The 21,940-nt window shown below is 52.7% G+C and overlaps 1 protein-coding gene across 24 annotated transcripts in view; it reads right to left on the reverse strand.

Annotated features, from left to right (window-relative positions):
• Ablim2 (actin binding LIM protein family member 2) overlaps window positions 1-21,940 on the reverse strand; it is a 129,601-nt gene that overhangs the window by 84,329 nt on the left and 23,332 nt on the right. For all 24 annotated transcript variants that reach the window (XR_008217644.1, XR_008217641.1, XR_008217643.1 and 21 more), the window contains exon 2: window positions 1,226-1,369. Coding sequence is in view for 19 of the 24 variants with exons in the window: in XM_052736120.1 (XP_052592080.1) it covers window positions 1,226-1,369 (144 nt within the window). In the remaining 5 variants the exon portion in view is untranslated. The remainder of the gene's footprint in view (window positions 1-1,225; window positions 1,370-21,940) is intronic.

The raw sequence follows: 21,940 nt of genomic DNA on the forward strand, positions 1-21,940 counted from the left end.
GTGGAGGGGACAGAGTTCCACAAACAGAAGCCAGGAGCCTCTAGAGGTTCAGGGGCCACAGAAGGACCTGGAATCAACCCCCCTTGAAGCTCCTAGCTCCACCTCCCCTCTCTGAAGCCAGTCACCAGCCCCCCACCACACACACACACACACACACACACACACACACACACACACACACACACACACAGAGCTGACTTGGTAGGGTCATTTCCCATCTAAGGCAGCCTTGTTCTTGCCTGGTGAATTTCTATCTTCAAATTACGGCCAAATGTACCTCCTCTGTGGACTTCTTTCTAGAAGCCTTGGACCCTCCCTATGGACCTCCATGTCCCAAGGATTTGGCTCCTACTCTTTTTACCCAAACAATAAACTTAACATTCCCTCCCCTCACTGAGGGTCACCGTGGTGAAGGCAGTGCCAATCTCCAGACAGCCTGGGAGAACACCACTGTCAAGCCAGGGGGCATGTGCAGAAGGCTTGCCCACACTGCAGAGAAGCATCTGTGGGCTCCAAAACATTATCCCTTTAACACTGATGGCTCTATGAGTCTACACACCATGTCCAGTGGGTGGGTCCTACCTATGAGTACTTTTTTTCACATTTCTGGGCTGTTGGATGGAGGTGTGCTTTGTCCCCAGCATACACATAGGATTCAGGGCAGAGGAGGAGAAGGCTCCAAACCCAGCCATGTTCACTGGAGAGGCTGCACACACAGCCACATCTACTGGAGAGGCTGCATACATAGCTTCAGGCCCTCTTGTTATCTTCTTGGTATTATTTAAGATTCCCGTGGGGTTTTTTTTAGGCTACTTTTTATAAGCAAAGGAAAACGAATGACTTTCATTTAGAATGTTTTCAGGGCCACTGCAGGAGAGATGCAGCATCTAGTGCACCAAGTCCCCAGAACACCTCTGGCTACTGATTTGCATAGCCAGCAAAGGCCACTCAGACTCTGTGCTATGCCCCTGTGGCTCCAGGATTGGCATCGCTGATTCTGGGCTAGACGCATGCATCTGCCGCTGCGAACCCAGAGTCTCCCTATCTCCCTAAGAGGATTCCTTTGTCACACCGGATGGTATTCTGGAAAGACAGAGACTCAGAACTCTGCAGACACTCAGGTGTGACCAGAGAGCTTTCTAGACCCACAAAGAGTAAGAAGGGTGACTAGGAAGCACAGTCCGGGACACTCTGTGGTCAAGCACAAGGCCAAGTACACACTCACCTTTGCACACGAAGCACCTGATGTGGAAGTACTTGTTCTGCACACGCAGCACCTCACCCTTGCACACATTCCCACAGGTACTGCACAGGATCGCAGTGCTAGCTGGCTTCTCCAGGGGAGCATGAGCAGCCTGGGGCTCTGACACTGGGGAGAAAGGAGCCAGGTTAAAGTGAGGGACACTCGGCACAGGGAGAGCAAGCAGGAGGCCTCCCAGCACGACCCCACCCACAGCACTGGTCCCACACAGCATGAGGTGATGGGCCATCTCCTCCTTCCCTCTGGGGTTAAGTAACACTCAGGTGGTATGACCGGTGACAGTTCTGAGGGCCAAGACCATTTGGTAAAGCCATTATGGGCTCTGTTTGTGGCTGCTCTACTCAGCTGTCTTATCCGTATCCTCTGCACACTTACCTATGATGTCCCAACACATCTCTGTACACTGCTGAAGTAGCAAGGCCACCATTGTCCCTCTTAATTGCTCTTAAAGAGCAATTAACCCTTGTTGCATCCATCCAATGCAACGTTACCACCCAGAATCTCATAGGGACATCATTTCCAGAAAGCTCAGTGGTCCTGCAGCCCTGGGACCCTCAGACTCTTCTTCAGCTACAGCCTTCTGAGAGCTGGTTCCATATCTCCTTTGGGTCCCAAAACACCAGACTAAACATGGCAAGTGACCCCCAAGAATCACCCACAGCCAAGCAGGCAATTGAAAGAGGCATTGGAGACCACAAGTTCAAGAGTCAGGGTTGTGGTCTCATAACCAGGCATGACCATGCACCAGGCATGACCCCATGGTCTACTAAAGCACCTGCAGATGCCAGCACATGGCATGCTGGGTCATGGTATGGAAGCCTGGGGTCTGCCCCTCAACAGCCCTGTAGCAGGGAAGCATCCAGGAGACTCTGAAGTTTTTAGGCTGAAGCAAAAATGGGTTTACTGGAGGAACTAAAGGGTCCCAGGTCCCAGGCCACCATACAGGAATCATGTGGGTCTGCGGCCAGAGGGAAGGGACTACCAGGCCCTTGTCATCTAGAGAGGCCACACACTCAGCTGATGCACAGACTCTGCCACTCCAGCAATGTACCCAGATGTATATTAGGACATTATGGCCATATGTGGGACTTAGACTCCCCTAAGCACAGACAAGGGTTGTAGAGGCAAAGGAGAGGTCATTGGCTGTCCAGCATGGCCCCTGTCATCCAAGGACATTTCCTGGGTAGTCAATGGAGACATGATTAAGAGAGAGGTCAGAGAGGCACAATATAGCTAGTCTCAACAAGGAAAGACCATGAGCCATGAGAGCTGGCATCTCCAGAAGCCAGCAAAGGGGAGGGGAGGGTTCCATCCGCAGCTACAGAAGGAACAGCCATAGTCTTAACTCCAGCCAAGCACAACCTGCTCGGTCTCGGTCATCCAGTGCTGCTCCCCTTCATCACTGCAGCCACAGGACACACACACACACACACACACACACACACACACACACACACACACACACACAGTGGTAGTGATGGAGGGGCAGAGTGGAGCACGCTGGCCATCTGCCCCCCCCCCCCCGTAGTGGGCAGGACCTACCACTAGCAACTGCAGCCCACGAGAGTAATCTCAGCCAACTACTGTGTGAACCATCGTGCTGAGAATAAATACACAGCTATGCCCAGGGACTGGGGATGCAAGGTGGGGACCCACAGCCTACAGCCACAGGCCAGAGAACCCCGCTCCATCCACCACACAACCCTGTGGCCCAGCCAGCTGTGCAGAAGGCAGGTGTTATCTCCAGGAACAGCCTGGGAGCTAAACCACACCTTTGCAGCACGATCCAACAAGGCCAAAACGTGATTGCTCACCCACAGCTGCTGCCTGACCTTTGCCTCTGCCTCCCGCCTAGGACCAGCCAGAGAGATAAAACTGCCTCTAACCTGTCACTCAAACATCTGCCTCCAGTTGGCGCTTCAGCTTACCCAGGCTGATAGCCTCCATGGGATTCTCTTCCTCTTTCCTTTTCCACAGGGCTTTTCCCCCCTCTGTGACCTATGCCACTCTGATGTCACCACAGTGACAGTGGTGGCCCCCCAGCAGCAGCGTGATGCAGTCCACAGCCCTTGCTGTCACATGTAGCCAGTCTCTCTTTATCCCCACAACCTCCCAGCACCTTGACCTGACCGCGGTGGGACTCTGTCACACTTGCCCCCTAGGGTCCCTTCACTACTGAACTGGACCAGAAATGCCCGTCCATACTGTAGAATGCTGGTGGGGGGCCAGAGAGCCAGAGCCTCTGGCTCAGCTGGACCTTGAGAGCCTCAGTGTGGCCAGGCCTTTCAGCTATGGATAAGAAGCTGAACTGGAGTCAGTCAGTGCTCACAGCTGTGCATGGCTGGGCCACAGGGGGGTCTTTGTAGGTGACGTCCTTGTGAGTCACTCTGGTCCTGTGTGGCTCAGAGATACAGGGTGGGGTGGCTCTCCAGAACTTTTGTGTTCACTCAGTTTGGGATACAAAGGACAATGGACAGCATCTTCTCCTGGTCAGACAAGGCAGAGATTATATGGCCCGAATCTGGCTCAAGGCCAGAGTGAACAAGAAGTCATTTTCAGATTTGGGGGTCCTGTGGGCTGTGGGGTGAGCTGGCTTGGGATACAGTCTCAGCGCTGCCTCTTGTGGGGTTGTGACTTTGAAAGAGTTCCTGTCCACCCCACTCCACCCCCCACCACCGCCTTCTATCTGCCTTTCCATCTGTCCTGCATATCCACCCACCCTCTGACTTCGATCTGTCCTTCCATCTGTCCTTTCCATCCACCCACCCTCTGCTCACATCCCCTGGTCCTGGGGGAAACCAGGATCAAGGGCAAAAGGATTTGCTTAGCAACCAGCCCAGCAAACCCTGAAGAGTTCCACAACAGTGACCACCTCCGTTTCAGGAATATGGGGGGGGCTGGGTGTAGCCGGGCAGCACAGCACTTGCCTAGCATGCAAAGGCCCTGAGTTTCATCCCCAGCACCAGTTCCCAAGTTACTGGAAATGCATCTGGTTTGAGGGAAGAGCTATATTAAGAGTGTGGATTTGCTGGCCAGATCCCACTCTGCCCACTAGAGCTGCCTGGAGCTGTGGGTCTGGTAGTGGTGCTGCCCTCTGGTGGTCAGAGGAAGAGCTGAGCCATAAATGGGCCTCCCAAGAGAGGCATGCCAGGAAAACCCTGCTTGCTTCCCTCTAGGCTGGTAAACTGATTGCAGATTTAACATGTGCACCTTTTGCCCCTAGTGGGATTCAGTCCTAGAGTCTGAGGCGTTTCTGGGATAGCAAGGCCAAGTGTACCCACGGAGAGGTAATAGCAAGCCTGCCCAACCTGCTTGCTTCTTTTCGCCCTTTCCTTTCAGAGATTCCCAGAGGGGACTGTGCTTCTCACAGCAGCAGGCGGAATCATGCCATCTCCAGCTACTTGAGATTCTGAGACAAGACAGAGTCAGACAGGCAGGAGGGCGTCGGCTAAGCAGAGTCCCCAACTGTCCTACGCTGCATTGGGCATCTATGGGTGGAGGTGGGGGGGGGGGGGGACAGGGAGCTGAATGCTGGCAGAGGAGGAGTACTCAGTATTCGGGGGTTTGGTGTGGTTCATCCAGTGACCCCGCTTCCCTAAAACCACTCCAAATATAGAAATGCCCAAAGCAAGGCTGAACAAGCTGTCCTTGAAGGTCAAAGACAGTCTGGCAGGCAGGGGCACACAACTGTTAAGAAAAAGCAATCTTTCCAACTAATAAATTACCCAAACAAAGCCGACAAAGACCCAGGCGCCTCTGAGGCAGACATCTCCTGTTCTCCTTGCTTGGCTTGGGCTGGGCGGGGCACAGATTCCCCCTTCCCTGGCTCCAGACACTGTGAAGTAAGTCACCAGGGAACACAGCAGTGTAACTCGCTGCCTTCTTTTCAACATCCTGCTTAGCTTCAGACCTACGGGGTGCAAAGGCATCTGCTCAGCCCTCCTGACATCCCTGTGAAGCCAGCATGGTGCTTACCTCACAGCGAGGAACTTGAGGCCAAAAGCGGCTAAATGAGCCAAGGCCAGTCATGCCAAGGCTTGGAAACACCAATCAGGAGGGGGGCAGGGGAGCCTGCCTGCACAGTGCAATCCTGAGGCCATACGAGGGCCTATGATCCAGGGGACCCAGGATTTTTTATTTTTTTAATGTTTTTGTTGAGTCCAAATCATGCCATAGTTGCTTATCCTGGTGACTTTAGCTGGGGACATGCCTGGGACCTGACTACGTCTGTCCCATCAGAGGGCTACTCTCTGGGCTGCATTTGGGAGAGAAGACATCACAAAAGACCTGGAAACCCACATTCTGCTCCACCAGGGCCTTATTTGGGAGGAAGGGGCTTCACAGGACTGAAGGCTGCTCCCAGGAGGCTGTTCTAGGGCCTGGGATCAACAGGGTGCAGGAATGGGACCCACGGGCTACTTGGTCCGAGGTGAAGCACCCACTGCATCTTCCAGAAGGGCAGCTGACGGCTTCATCAGATGCCAGATTCATTTCTAGGCATCTATGCTCACTTTTCAGTGCCTGCCAATTTCCAGTGTCCCCTGCCACCCACAGCTCTACTTTACAGGGTCACAGCTAGTGGTTTCTTCTGAGCTTTCTTGTCATTCCTGAACGCAGGCTCCTTGGAGCCTATGCTGAAGGCCTTTCAGTCTCCACCACCTCCTTAAGAGCAAACTCCTGTGCCCCTGCCTCCAGAAAGTCCTCCAAGATTTCCTCCAGGCTGACAGGCCTTCACATCTGACTGCATGTGGCAGGCACCCAGGCATGGCACCTGAGTACTAGAGGGTCACTGCCATCTGTCTGTCAACTGCCCCAAACAGGGAAGGCCTACAGGTGACAATGTCTCTTAACACTAGTTGGTGGCAAGCCGAGTGAGAGTTATCACAGCCTCTGAGGCCCTGACTCAAAGCCTGCCATGATGAACTTGAGGGATTGAGAGGAGGCAGAAGTCTTTTGTATGCCTCCAGGAGGGGCTTGGAGAAACTCTTGGGCATAGTAGGTGACTTCACATTAAGCAGAACTGGATGCTGATCCCTGAAGCGCTACGGAGGGACCTTAAACACATGTCACCAAGGGAAAGCAGCCAATCTGGAAATGCTGCAGCCCGTGATTTCCACTATGGCTTTCTGAAAAAGGCAAACCTGGTGACAGCTGGTGAGTGGCTGCTGGGTGAGATGGTGCATGCCTCTAATGCAAGCACTTGAGGCACACGCAAGGAGATCTCCGTGAGTTCAAGAACAACCTGGTCTGTATATAGCCAGTTTAGGGTTGAGAGAGAGGAATGAACTGGGGAACTCTGAGAGTGCTCTGATGACACTGGAATGGTGGAGGTTGTCATTGTATCTGTCCAAACCCACAGAGCCCACAAAACTAGTGTGGACCCTGATGCAGCCATGGACTTGTTAATGGTGCACATCAATGCTGTCCCAGCAGACTTAATGTGCATATTACAGCATTGCAAGATGTGACAATAGGAAAAAGCCATGCTGGGAACTCTGCCCTTTCTGTCAGTCAAAAGAAACTGCTACACCCAATACCTAAACACAAATGTGCAGGGTAATTTCTAAATCGGCTCTAATAGGTGGTTAACAATCTCTTACTGTGATAATAACAGAAAGCGTCAACTCAAGTGGTAGGGATCAGTCACACCAGGCTGTGACTACTTACACTTAAGCCCTGTGACAATGAGCCCTCAACACCAGGAGCCTTGGTGGGGTAAAGAAAACAGGTTACAGGGACCATCGACTTTAACGCCATCGGTGGGGACAGCACCCATAGGAATTCACTGCAATCCACACCTCTTGTCCCCGCAGCTGGACTCAGGCTGGGCACCTGCCTCAGAGCCTGGAGGACCCAAGACGGAGCCACTGCAGGCATGGCTGCATGATATTGGAGAAACGGCCAGGCTCTCAAAGCTTGTTTTTACACCTTCAAATTGGAGCTAGTCTAAGGCGTTCTGAAGGTCCCACTGAGGGAGAGAAGGACCCTGTGTTGTCTGACAGGGGTGGCAGCTGGGAGCAGAGCTCCCTCCTGGGCTCAGAGGCCAGAGGTGTCATAGGCTGAGTCGGGGAGGGGCTATAGAAAGGGGAAAACCATCTCCCAAAGGACTGCAATGCCTGAGGCAGGGCCCACACACATTCCTTGAAAAGCTAGAGTGAATATTCTAGGTTCTGAAAGCCCTGAAGTCCCTTATCATCAAATCTGGAGGTGGCACCATGTGTCACATGTGTATATGTTAATTCCAGCCCCTCCAACATGATCCCAGCCAAGCAGGGCTGGTGTCTAAAAGCTCTGCCTCGCCATCCCCATTCCAGAGTCCTTGGCCCATCCTTCCATGATCTAAGTCATTGGGAACTCAACAAAGAACTGTCGACTTCCCTGGGTAAGTCAGGACCACAGGGCCAGTGCTGTGACCCTAAGGACATCAGCAGTACCTCCCTCTTCCTCCCTTCAGTTCCATGACTAACACTTCAGACCCTATGCTGTGCAATGAACTACACTGGGCCTTGGAAGACCACAGTGAGCAAGACAAAAAGGTCCTGGCCCTGGACAGGCTCCAGTGTGGACCCCACCTCACCAGAAATGGCCAACCACCTCATACAGAAAAGGAGATGGAGGCTGGGGGTGGTCCCAGCTAGGAGAAGGACTCAGTGTGGGCCCGATGCTGGTCTGGAAATCACTGGCAGAGACAGATATGCCAGCCTAACACCACATACACACGTGGCAGGAGGGGACCACACCAGGCACATGAGCTGTGGGGCAATCAACCTCCTGTCTCACCACCTGGATGGTTGAGCACTTGCCATACTGAAATCCCTGAGCCTTTTAAATTATCTATTCCCCCTTGTGGTCTGACCCCCATACTTTGCTCCATCCTTGTCTCAGCACCAGTGGTCCCTGAACCCCTAAACAGGGGCTGTGACCTGGCCAGAGGCCAGAAGCCCATGTTGATTATATTTTCTATTTTCCAGGCTAGGAAGAGGGGTAGATGAGGTGGGTGAGCCCAGGCGAAGGTTCTTAATGGCTGTCACACTCTAGCAGCCAAGGTAGCTTTGGAGAGCCTTGCAGCTGCTGTGTGTATTACACCAACAGCTGGTGCAGGGTTTCTGAATTTTCTACATTCTAAAGATATGAAGCAAGTTTTCTGCGACCAGGCTTTTGCTTGGTCCCATGGCTCTGGTTCATCCACCGAGAGTGATAGGATGTCCATCTTCCCCTTTCAGATGGTTCTGTGACAATGACCTTGGAGGACACTCTAGGTAGACGGTAAACACAGCAGCATGGTGAACCTGCAGTGGGTGGGAAGGCCTCTGAAAGTGACATGGGACGGAGGCTCCCAGAGCTGGGCAGTACCTCCTGGAACAGAAGCAAGTACACTTTCCATGCTAGTCTGGATCACAGCACGGCCCTGTGGGTGGCTGTCCTCAACTGTCCTGTCTGTGCCCGCCCCACTTCTACCACCATACCCATGTTCTTCCAGGGGCATGTGATGCCAACCAGTGTCCCAGGGCATTGGGGACTCTGAAGGAGGCTTGAACACACCCAAATCCATGACAACTTGCAGAAGGCAGCTTAATCTGTGTTGCAGGACATGAACAGCACGCCACAATTGTGTGTGGATGCTCAGGGATGGGGTAAGGAGAGTGCAAGGTCTCTGGCAATTGTAACAAATCCCCCAGGTTGTAGGGGGCAGAGGAAGCCCTGAGCGTGGGAAGTCCTGAGTGAATCTGTATTGTTAACATAGGCACAGCCATGCCAGGGACCAAAGCCTCAGCCCCAGGGGAAAATGGCAGAACCTTCCCTCCTGGTCCAAGTGAAAATGTCGATAGTGTGTGCAGAAAATGTCCACCATAGCTTTCTATTCCCCAGATACTTACAGCCTGGAAACTGCTCCCAACAGAGACTCCTCCTTTGAGATTAGCTGAAGCCTCTGCCTCCTTGTTCGTCTGTATATAATAACCCTGCCTCCTGGTTCATCCATGCACAATAACCCTGCCTCTCCATTCAACTCTACGTAATAAACATGCTGAGCTTCTGGGGAGCTGAGGTTTCTCCATGAGAAAGCCCAGCCCACTTGAACCAGCATTTCTGTCTGTCTATGTGTCTGTCTTTTCTTCAAGTCAAGTTACTGGGAACTGTGCCAGGATTCTGTACCAGGGGTATCTGTGGCTGGATGTGTCCCTAAGACACATGATGAGCAAACACAAGACCTAGGTGCTGCTTCATTGAAAAGGGTTTTGGCTCCCCAGAAGGTTTAGGGTGCTGGATTCATACCCTGCAGCTTCTTTGCCCTAATGAAGTAATTCCCAGAAGTCAGGAGAGTTCCAATAGCTGTCTGCCAGTCACGCACAGCTGGGCTCCATAACAACAATGCCCAGTGTCCACACAGCATCTTTACAGTCCTCCATCCATGGCATCCCTATCCCTTGTCCACAGCAGCCACACTCAGACCAGCCCCCTGCAGCAGATCCTCCCACCTTCACACACCATGGAGCTACACATAAACGACTCCATCCACCCACTGTCTCCACCCACTCAGTCTCACCCAACAGCCCTATTGCAGATGCCCTTCCCAGCCACCCACACCCGGATTTCAGCCTCCAGCCTCCAGGACTACAGGGCAGCACACCAGTGTTTCCTAAGTCACCCTGTCTGTAGCACCTTGTGGCAGAGCCACAGGAATCACACACACCACCTGTGGGATGGGCAACATTGGAGTAGCAGAGCCAAAAGCCCCCTTGTGACCCACCCACTGTCACTCATGGCAATGTCCACATGATGGTGGCTACACAGCGCTGGCCCATGATAGGGGTTGATGGGGAGGGAGGGAGGAGATAATGGAGACCGTCTTTTCCAGAGGCAAGATCTGGGAAGAACACAGCTGAGAAGCAGCCTCAGATGCTCCAGCAGACCTTGGCTTCCAGTGAACACTGGCTTCAGTAAGCCCTGACTCCTGCAGCCTCAAGCAGTTTGATCAACATTGCCGGCCACCCTTATCCCTGCAGGATGGCATTTCATCGCCAGACGAATCAGCCTTTCAGGACCAAGGGCACCTGCTCTTACAGTAGCATGCAAACTGTCAGGGACATTTGGGCATCTGCCCCCACCCAGCTCATCAGTGTCCAAGCCATGCAGAAACTCTGTGGTGGCTTCTGCCCAGTGTGTCCCCATGCCACACCACCTTGTGCTTCAGCAGCAGCAGCAGATGCCCGCAGATGCTCCTCAAATCTAATAGGAAACAGGAAGTGCCTCTGGGGCAATCAATCATCTCCTAACAGCCAGGCCCAGTCCTGGGTCATTCCACCACAACCTAGCCCAGGGCTGCCGACAAAGATTAAACCAGCTCTGTTTCCCCAGATGGGCTTATTCTAGAGTGGGACCTGCCAACAGGTATATCCTGGCTATAATTCGGCTGCCCCCAACTCCCCACTAGGCCTCTGTAGATGGGTGACTAGTGGACACCACCCAGCATGGTGGGTATAGTAGACCAACTATAAGCCTTCATGCAATCCAAATGGTCCTGGAAGCCTTGACTTTGAGTCCAACACAAGGTATACCAACTCAGGGTGTACCTGAATCTGTAGCACTAAAATCATCAGCTCAGGGCTGGACAGGTCACTCAGTTGACTGAGTGCTCCGCTAATACGCATGAATCCCTGGATACGACCCCCAGCACTGCATAAATCGGGTGTGGTGCGTGCACCTGTAAATCCTCACACTCAGGAGGATCAGGAGTTCTAGGTCATCTTCTGATACATGGCAAGTTTGAGGCCAGCCTGGTCTACATGAGAACTGGTGTATAAACAAATAAATGCACTGGATTGGAGCAAAGTGGTGCAGGCTCATTCAGGTCATGTGATGACACCCCAGGTTCAAATGGGCCTGCTAGGTATGAGCACACAGTTGGCACTCAACTTGGCTTGCCACTAACGAGTGTTAAGAGGCACTGTCACCTGTAGGCCATCTAAGGGATATAAGGCTCAGAGGGGTTCTGTAACCCAGCAAGGCCATACAGCATAAGACAAGCCGGCAGAGGTGGGCCTTGGTGCCTCCCTGAAGGAGCTGGTGCCCTGTTCCTCTGGCTCCTTCCCCTTGACTTCTTGGCTCTTCTCATGTCCTCCTCAGTGGGTGCAAGGAAGGCTGGTGTTGGGAAGGCATTTCCTGAACAACTAATTAAAGCTGAGATCGGAACTGCTGGCTGGGAACCTGGAAAGCTGACCCATCACCGGACTGAGGTTCTGACAGGCCATGCCTAAGAAGCAGGCTTCCGGGCAACTTGCTCATGCCAGCAGGGTCCAGTCACAGAGCACAGGGCTGATAAAGGGTGGACAGGCTGCGCCAACACTCCATCAGAGCCTGCCAGCCTGACCAGGCCTGGCCAGGCCAGTTTCCGGAGACATAGGGACAAAAATACCTTGTAATTACATGAGCTCACTATTGTTAAAGACCCAAAGAGCATCAAGAGTCAAGGGACATGACTTCCTCAGTGCCTTATGCTGTTGGTGGTCATTCTGATTCTAGCTGCCATAGTACGGTGAGAATACACAGTGATGTCCTCTCCTGATGTAGAAGCCATACCTGTCCTGGGAAGGCCTGCCTTCACAGTCAATGTTCAGAGTGCCTGCAGAGCTCTGAGAAAGGGATTTATGCAGCTCAAATTGCTTCAGGACATGGTCTCTTCTCAGCTGGCTCCGAAGCTCCACTTTCACCTCCAACCCTGGGGGTCCCCAACCCCTTATTTTTGACATCCTGGTGGAGAAGAGGTGCTACCTCCTTTTGATTGGCCTGTCCCTGCTTGGCAATGTTAAATGCGTTTAGATGTCTTCCTTGGAGACACAGGCTTCTCCGCCCAGCTTTGAGCTGCCTGTCAAGCTGCGACAGTTTTGAGAGCCGTGTATCTACTCCGGCCGCAAGTTTCCCATCACACCTGTGACCGGAGGGTCCCCTGCCATCCTCCAAACTGCACCTCGCTTCTTCATAACGCTCTTCGCAGCACAAAGGGTTTCGGCTCTGATGAAACCTGATTTCTCTGGTTTTGTCTTCCGTAGTTCATGTTCTTGGAGTCATTTCTAAGAAACTTGTCCAATCCAAGATAATGAATATTTATCCTGGTTTTTTATCTTAGCCTTTACATTTCAGCTCTTTCTATAATTTTCCATAAATAGAACAGCATCTACCCTGCCACCGAGTGCCTCAGCAGATGCCAGCTCTCCGCAGTCTTCTCCCGGATTCTTCCTCTGAGGAGCAGTGGTGTGGTTTGCAGTTGTCCCGGGGTGGGATGTGGTGCTGTGTTCTTGCTATTACTGTCTGCTCTTTGCCATGGGTGAGCTGAAGGCATCGGCTCCCCGCTGAGGAAACAGCCATTTAGGAAATGGGCATGTTCATATGTCCCCAGCTCCAGCATCCACGGTGTCTTCAGAATAGCAGGGAAGTAAGGGGCTAAGGACCCAGCCACCAGCCCCATTCCAGCCAGACTGAGGCCAGCAGTGAGCACTCCTTCCTCAGGCATCTGGGGGAGTAGCCACTGCTCTTCCTTTTGGGGGTACAATATTGTGCAAAAAGGCTTTATGTCATCTTGGCATAAGCTAGAGTTATCTGAAAGGGGGGAACCTCAATTGAGAAAATGCCTCCATAAGATCAGACTGTAAGGCATTTTCTTAATTGGCAATTGATAGAGGAGGACCCAGCCCATTGTGGGTAGTGCCATCCCTGGGCTGGTGGTTCTGGGTTCTATAAGAAAGCAGCGCCTTTAATCCCAGCACTCGGGAGGCAGAGCCAGGCGGATCTCTGTGAGTTCGAGGCCAGCCTGGGCTACCAAGTGAGTTCCAGGAAAGGCGCAAAGCTACACAGAGAAACCCTGTCTCGAAAAACCAAAAAAAAAAAAAAAAAAAAAAAAAAGAAAGCAGGCTGATAGCCGGGTGGTGGTGGTACATGCCTTTAATCCCAGTACTCAGGAGGCAGAGGGAGGTGGATCTCTGTGAGTTCCAGGACAGCCTGGGCTACAGAGTGGGTTCGAGGAAAGACGCAAAAGCTACACAGAGAAACCCTGTCTCGAAACCCCTCCCCTCCAGAAAGAAAGAAAGAAAGAAAGAAAGAAAGAAAGAAAGAAAGAAAGAAAGAAAGAAGGAAGGAAGGAAGGAAGGAAGGAAGGGAGGGAGGGAGGGAGGGAGGGAGGGAGGGAGGGAGGGAGAGAGAGAGAGAGAGAGAGAGAGAGAGAGAGAGAAAGAAAGAAAGAAAGAAAGAAAGAAAGAAAGAAAGAAAGAAAGAAAGAAAAAAGGAAGAAAAAAGGAAGAAAGAAAGAAAGCAGGCTGAGCAAGCCATGGGGAGCAAGCCAGTAAGCAGCACCCATCCATGGCCTCTGCATCAGCTCCTGCCTCTAGGTTCTGACTTCCTGATGATAAACAGTGCTGTGGAAGTGTAAACTAAATAAACCCTTTCCTTTCCAACTTGCTTTGTGGTCATGGTGTTCCACTGAAGCAATAGAAACCCTAAGATGAACATCAAGTGTGTGTGTTGTTTGTACCGATATTCAGGGAACAAGGATGTGGGCTATGGTCCTTGCTGCTGGAAAGACCCTGCTGGTCAGGCAGAGATACCAGAGAGGGACACCTGGATCCTACTCCCTAGAGACCTGCTAGGCACTATGCCTCGTTCTGATGGGAGCATTGTGAGTAGAGGCAGAAGCCTGGCCAGAGCTGGCTACCCTGAAGCCTGTACAACTCCGGGCCATCTCAGTCCTCTGCTCTGGGTCCAGCTCCTTTGCCATCACTCCCTCTCCCTGGGCCCCCAGACCTGTCCCATGCTCATCCTGCAGGCCATCCTACCAACACACAGCCTCCTAGACTTAATGCTCTTATCTCAGGGGCAGGGCATGGCGCATTCTCCATGCCTATACCAGGACATTCATATTATATTCCTTATTGACCGGCTTCCTTGGTGTAATTGTCAATATAGTGGGGCCTGTATACTATAGGACAGTCACAGTGGCCCTTGACCCCTCCTCCCACATACTAGCTATCCCTTCACCAGCTGTGACCATCACAATTGCTTCCAGACATTGCTAAATGTCCCCTGGGGAACGGCAAGACCCCTTTCAAAGCCTGTTTTAAAGAAAAGAATGAATGAGGGGAGACCGAAGTGGGGGAAGGAGGGAGCAGGCCCAGAGAGCCCACTGCCCAGCAACTCCACCCCAAACAGAGGCCAGAGGTGCTGGAGTCCAGTCCCTGCTGGCCTGCCTTCCTGTGAGCCTCAGTTTCTTCATCCATAATATAGGGTCACCCCCCCCCTGACCCCACACACTGTTTGTGAAAGTCCCCGAAGCCTATATATGATTGACACCTATAGGGGCCGGTTTTCACCATAATGATGTGACACCAAGCTGGATAGCAGCACCTTCGCTTGGGCTCCACCCTCCAAGCTCAACCATGGGCCTCCAGATTTTTCCTTCTAGCTAGAAGCTGGGTCCTCCTCCCTGGCTGGCTGGTGTGAACACAAAGCTATTCTAAGCTTTACCTGACCCTCCTCCGGGCATCCCCATGGAGTGGCCTCCTCCCGGAGTACCAGTAGCTCTCCTTCCAAGGCTGGGCTCGGCAGTGTGGAGGCTTCAGGTGGCAGCTGGGAGAGTGGAGAGCCTCTCTGGCCTTTGTGGCTGACACATCTCCCAATGACATGCCAGAGAGTCACGTGGCAACAACCACCCCCCCCCCCAGGCCAAGGCAGGGCAGGGCCAAGCCCTTCCTGGAACACTGAAAGAGCATCCTGCCACACTGCTGCTCCAGAGATGCACCTGTTTTCCAGCATCCGGAAAGGGAGCTCTGACAAGGCACTGGCAGGGTGGTACCATGCTAGCCCCCAGGTTTGTGCCAGGGGCAGTGAGCTTACAACCCTCCTTACGGCTCCATGTAGTAGGGGTCACAGCCTGAACCTGTGTTCCCAGATGCCCTAACAGCACCACCAAGGGGCATCCATGAATGTTCACAGCCCTGCCTTCCAGAGCTATTGGACTGTTGAGAGATAGGGAATGCCAAGTGGAAAAAGAAATACCTTAGGTATAGTGAGGCTGGCCTCTGGTGCCCTGCATACAAGGAATGCCAAGTGGAAAGAGTGATACCCTGGGCATGGTGAGGCCAGTGCCCTGTGGACAGGCTATCCCAAGGATGCTACAGGATAAGCTGGGCCTGCCCATCCTCCCCACATGCCTGGTGCTCACTGAGAAAGGGAGTACGTAAAGGCCCCACGATCTGATATTCACTTTCTATCCTCTGTCTGCATCTCTTCCTATCATAGGAATAACGGCCAGTGGCTGGTGGCCTTGGAACAGGAACAGAGGCACAGGGAGGGGAAGGAGGCAAAGGTTGCCACAGGTCATCTTCCTGTGGAGTCTGGGCCCTGGGGAATAGGTGCTGCTGCACACACCTGGGGGTATCGATGAGACCCTGAAGGAGGGGCTTTGAGGAAAGAGAAGGAAGAGAGGAGAGAAAGAAATCCCCCAGCCTTAGAGCTGAGTCTTGGCTGTGGGGAGAGTTATGTGTCTGCATCCTGCCCTATGTATCTTGGTATTGGTGGGAACAGGGGGCAGTGGGCTAGCATCCCTCTGGAAGATGGACCACAGCTCTAGCTTCCTGGAAGATTCCTCAGCCCCAGTTTTCTGAGCCAGACAACAGAAGGTATAGCATGGACCGCCAGAACATCTTTAAGCCTCCTGTGTGCTAAAGCCCCATGTCTCCATCAGGTACTCTGCTCACCAGTGGAGTGATGGGGCCCCGGGAGTTGACAGCGGCTGCCTCATCAGCCACTGTGCCTTCCCTATCAGCTGTAGCACACACACGGTCCCCCTGCTGATCCACTCTCAGTGGTATGACTGGGCAAGAGAAGCCCCACCTCCAGCTAATTGGCTTACGCTAATGTGCAATCTGCAGACACCATCCTGAGGGACATGTTTGCTTGAGGGATGAGGGACCTTGGCCTGGGCTTTGGGGAAGAATACTCTCCTATCCCAGATCCTCCAGGATGTGCCCCATTTTTTTCCTGAGGATTTGGGATGAGGATGTAGGGAGAGATGCTGAGACACCACTCCTTCCCTCCATGGAACCTTCTGTGCTAATGCAGAAGGTCTCAGAGAGACAGAGCTGCAGTCCCAAAACCTCTAAGCCCTGAGGGTGAGGTGAGGGGCCAGAACCTCTTGCACTGTGTCCTCTGTCATTGGCCAGTGGCTTCCAAACTGCTCATATAAACGGCCCTGTACACTGCAAACAGCACACACACACACACACACACACACACACACACACACACACACACCCGTATTTACCTGCAGTGCGTGGAGTTCACCGCTCTAGAATCCACAGCCTCTCACCATTAGAAGTATTTTCCTGTCCCATGACTCTGTACGAGCAAGTTCATGTGGTTGGTCTGGACTGTGGCTCATGGGCAGAAGTGACCATGTGACCCATTCCCCTTCCAAACCTGAGTAAGCAAGCCTGGTGCAAGCCTGGTTACCCCTGCTATGCCTCTGCTACTGTGGCAAGACATGTGAGGCGGCCTGTGGGCCCAGGAGGAAGGCGAGTAAAAAACAGAGGTCCCACCACACCCAGCGAGGACAGCTCATCCCCAGCCCACCGCAGACCCTCACCAAGTGATAAGAACTCACTGTTGGGGCTGGAGAAGTGTCTCATCAGTTTAGAGCACTGGCTGTTCTCATAGATTACCTGGGTTGGGTTCCCAGCACCCACATGGTAGCTCAAAACCATCTATAACTCTAGTTTCAGGGTATCCAACACCCTCTTCTGACTTTGTGGGCACCAGGAGTATATATGGTATATATACCTACAGAAATACATACATACATACATACATACATACATGCAAGCAAAACACTCATACACATAAAGTAAATATATCTTGTTTGTTTGTTTGTTTTTTGTTTTTGTTTTTCAAGACAAGGTTTCTCTGTGTAGCTTTGGTGCCTGTCCTAGATCTCGCTCTGTAGACCAGGCTGGCTTTGAACTCACAGAGATCCGCCTGGCTCTATCTCCCAAGTGCAGGGATTAAAGGCGTGTGCCATCACCACCCAGCTATCTTTTTCTTTTCTTTTTTTTTTTTTTCTTTGTGGTGGCGCACGCCTTTAATCCCAGCACTCGGGAGGCAGAGCCAGGCGGATCTCTGTGAGTTCGAGGCCAGCCTGGTCTACAGCGCGAGATCCAGGAAAGGCGCAAAGCTACACAGAGAAACCCTGTCTCGAAAAAACCAAAAAAAAAAAAAAATGTGTTGTCAGTGAATGCCTGTGACCTTGGGCTGTTCTGCTGTGAGTATATTACGCCCTGGGTCATCAGGACAAACCACTGCAGACTAGGTATTTACTATAACAGCTCTAGGGACCAGAGGCCAAGTGAGGGGTCCTGGGGAAGTCCAGGTGTGGCCAGGGCCAGGCTTCTCTGAACACTCAAGAAGAGATTCCATCCTGGCCTCCCAGCTGCTGTGACTGCCTGACTCCCATCTCTGCCTCTGGGGTGATTTTCCTTCCTTGCGGGGGCTATCTACGCTCTTCTTTCTTGTAAAACTGTCTGGGGAGCTCTGTCTCATGATCCTGGGCAGTCTCCTGTCTCAGCATTCTTAACATAATCCCACCTGTAATACTCCTGTTTTCCAGCTAAGGTGACAATTGCAGGTGGCCCGGCTGGTTGCTTCTTTGTTGTTTGGTTTTGTTTTTTTTTTTCCTCAGCCTCCCACACTTAGTAATGAATTGGCTCACACTTGTCCTGATTGTGAGAGATGCACTCTGCCATTTCCTATTCAGTCCAACTTCTTATGTAAAGCGTGTGGCTGCGACCCACTAAACTGATTTCATGCGGGCGAACGGGTCGCCACCTGCGGTGCAGAACATTCTATCCCAGCCCCCACAGCTGTCCTGGAAGGGGGTGGGGACACAGCCCGAAAAGCAAGATTTCAAGGGAAGAAGTGAGCTGTTTACATAAATCCCCGGTAGAACCCCCACCCCGCCGCACCCCGACACGTCACCTACTCTCCATATTTGGGCTCATGCCAGACCCAAGGCTGTGCAGCCTGTACCCCAACAACACTATAGGTACCATCTCAGACCCACAGGAGCCTGGAGGTTTCTGGGACAGAGGCATTTGCTGGAGGAAACAAAGGTTTGGGTATCATGGTGCAGCTCATCCAACTCACCTCTCTCTTGAGCTCTACTGATGGTTTGGGAAGTGCCCCACCCTCGGGAGCCCTTATTCTCTTTTTCAGGCACCCACCACAACTTGACACTCCAGCGTCATGATTTCCACTGATCAAAGCAGTGTCTGTGGTTGAGATTACGGCTGAGAATCCATGATCCAAAACGCCTGGGACCACCAATGTCTCTGATTTCTAACTTCTGAAAGCTCTCAGACTTCTAGAAGTGCTCCTGAACCCAGGAGATTTGCATATGCATAATGGGATTGAAGGGACCCTGGCCTAAACCTCAGATTCATTTACCTCATGTTGATCTTCTGCAGTCTGAAGGTGACTTGCTATCATATTTTAAATAATTCTGTGCACAAAAATGAAGACTCATGCTGTTGGAATTTTCCATTTGTGGCATTGTGCTGGAGCACCGCAAATTCAGAGTTTGGGGCATTTTGAACTTTGTATTTTCAGCTGAGGGGTTCTCCAACTGGACCAACATCTTCACTTTTGAACGTGGCTTAAAACAAGTAAACTCGGGGACCAGAAACACGTACGACACAGCAGAGAGTTTTCAATGTGACTTTCAAGTAAATAGGACATCAGTGGCTCCTCATGGACATACACACTCAGGATCAGAGGGGCCTGAGGCCTTGCCTAGGTGTTGGTAAGGAATGCCAGCCCCGCTCTCTCAAGTACAGGGCCCCCAGTCAGCTGCATGCTGGATGCCTCCCTGGGAGACCCACATACGGTCAGAGCCAGGGAATGGCTCACTGCTGTCTGTTCAATCAACGCAGCGAACCTCACCCTCACCCAGATGCCTCAGTTCTGCCATTTCTTTCTCCTACCCAGCACCCTGTGACCTTTCCTTGGGCCCTTCTGTGTACCTGTAAATGAGGGCTGTGTCCCACTTGGAGTGCAGGAGGTTGAGGTAAAGATATGCTGGGGCACGACTGGCCCTCAGGGCAGGCCTTTTCTGTCCATTCCTGTCAATATCCAGGCCAACTGGCACAAAGTCCCATGAATAAGAGGCATTGATTCCCCCACAGATCCAGAAGGCAGAGGCCCCAAGTCGATGGATGCCAGGACCACACGTCCTCTGGGATCCAGGGAGGGCCTTTCCCCATCTCCTTCCTGCCTTGTTGGTCACAGGTCATCGAGCTGTCACTGGCCTGTGGCCCTACCACTCCCATGGCCGTATCATGGCCTCCTGGCTCTGTGTACCATCTGCCTTTCCTCTCCTAAGGACAGCAGTCAGACTAGATGGGGCCACCCTACTTCATGAACTCACATTGACTAGATGTCTCCAGCGGGGCAGAAGCTGGAAACTGGGCATGTCTCTGGAGCCTGTTCCTCCCTCCTGGCATCCTTCTTCCTGTTTTCATCAAGGTGACCTTCAGGCTTGGATGAACCAGAGCCAGATATCTGTACCCACACCGCTCTCTCTTCACACCTTACGGGGCATCCCATTCTCTCCGCCACCACTGACGTCAATCCCTGCCCTCCTGGCCTGGGGTTCCCTGCATAAAGAGCCATCTTAGGGTGTTCACAAGCCCTCCCAGCTCAAGAGGAAACCCCTCAGCTCTGCATTTTGAGAGCTCGGCATGGCCACAGCTTTCCCTCAGTCCCACACCCTTGCTGTCCTCATGTCCCTTTACTGTGCACACCCTGGAGGCCAGCCCGCCTATGCTTCCCCACACCTCAACCCATGCCACCGTGGGACAGTGGACCACACAACTCCCCTGAAGAGTAGTGCCCAGGGCCCTGAAGGAATCCAGAGGTCTTAGCCACGGTGGAATACAGTCCTGAAGCCAGACAGTGGAGCTCCTTAGGCAAATGTTCTCCTCTATGCAGAACACACACTCCTGCTCTCAGTACCCCAGGGAGGGCCTGTGGAGCGAGGCATGGTGCCATGGGCAAGGTATGCATGGTCTCATCCTACAGGTCACTCACAGGCTAGGGGCGTGGCAGATGATAGACAGGTAAGTAACCCGCCAGGCTGCTATGGTCAGTTCAGTATGGAGAGGGTAGGAAGTGAGCTCCCAGCTACTTGAAGGCACAGGGCACAGAGGCAGAGGACCTCTCCAGGGGATGACAATCACACCAACCTTCAAGTGATAACAAGAAGCTGAAGAAGGCAGGGGCAGATGGTAGGGCCCTATGGCCAGGAGTCAGCAGAGGCAGGCGGAGTTGGGGCCAGCCTTGAATACAGGATAGAGGAGACTCTCATCTTGTCAATAGGTGGTCAAGGTAATGAAATGAATAACAGATCTGGAGGGCTAGGGTCTACACTCCCTCTTCAGAGGCCCTCTCTCTACCACACCCTGCCTCTGAGTCCAGCAACAGCCTGTCCCAGGCAGGAAGCCATCACCCTGCTGACCCCCCAGCACACACCCTTCCCAGCCCATCAGCCAGGCTAAAACCAGAAGTGACTCCTCTCTGTGTGTGACAAGATGCAATCCACTCAGCAGCTGCCATGACAACGCAGTCCACACTCCAGCTCCCTCCTGAATCAACAAGGGCAGGACAAGCAACTGGACAAAAGATAAACAAGGAGTGGATGGGAAATCCACAGACGCATGTAACAGGCACTCAGGACCCCAGTGCCAGGACATCGGCATGCCCCCCTCCCCCAGACTGGTAACAGGCACTCAGGACCCCAGTGCCAGGACATCGACATGGCCCCTCCCCCAGGCTGGTGTCCTGCCTGGTCAGAGCACAGATGAAGCCCACAGGCCACTGGCTGCTGCACACACAGTATAATTATGCAAACTCCAAATGGGATCAGGCATCACCAGAGCCCTGGCATAAGCTCAGCGGCCAGAGCCCAGCAGACCACTCCACATCCTGGCCCCTGGGTATGGAAAAGGGACCCTTGTGCCCCTTTCTGTGTGAGTATACACTGGGCTACTCTTGGAAAGGGTGGATTCTTGTGTGGCTATCCCCCCTACAGGAATGTCCTTCCCCTTCTATCTCCAGGTGCATGCTGAGCCACACAAGGGAATTGTCATGGTTGCAGGGTGCACACAGGTGTGTATATCGGAAGCCTGTGGTGCTCAGTCAAAGCAAGCCTACAGACTCAGACCAATCCGCTGCAGGACATGCCTCAAGCAAATATCTTGACTCTTCAAGCACATCGTTAAACAAGAGCAAAAAGACAGAAGGTGGAGAACATTCTAGAGGGAAACGGGTCCAAGAACACCCACGAATGACCTGTCCTGTGATGGAGGCTCGCTCCCCAGTTAATAGTTCATAATACCAAGGTGGTGGAAGCTTCTTGAGGTGAGGCCCATGGGAAATGAGTGGATCATGGGGACTCCGCCCTGGAAAGGATTGACGCACTTCTCCTGGGACTGACTGGGCCCTGTGAGATGGATGAGCTATCAGGAGACCAGGCTACTATGACACCAGGCCATCCATGTGACCAGATGTTAATGCAGTTGACCAGCTCCTAGCTTCCTTTCTGCTTCACCACCACGCAGTGACACAGCTGGGACCCTCACCAGG

The sequence above is a fragment of the Peromyscus californicus genome, unplaced genomic scaffold (assembly GCF_007827085.1).
Source record: "Peromyscus californicus insignis strain IS unplaced genomic scaffold, ASM782708v3 Scaffold_13__1_contigs__length_99412109, whole genome shotgun sequence".
Classification (NCBI taxonomy): Eukaryota; Metazoa; Chordata; class Mammalia; order Rodentia; family Cricetidae; genus Peromyscus; species Peromyscus californicus.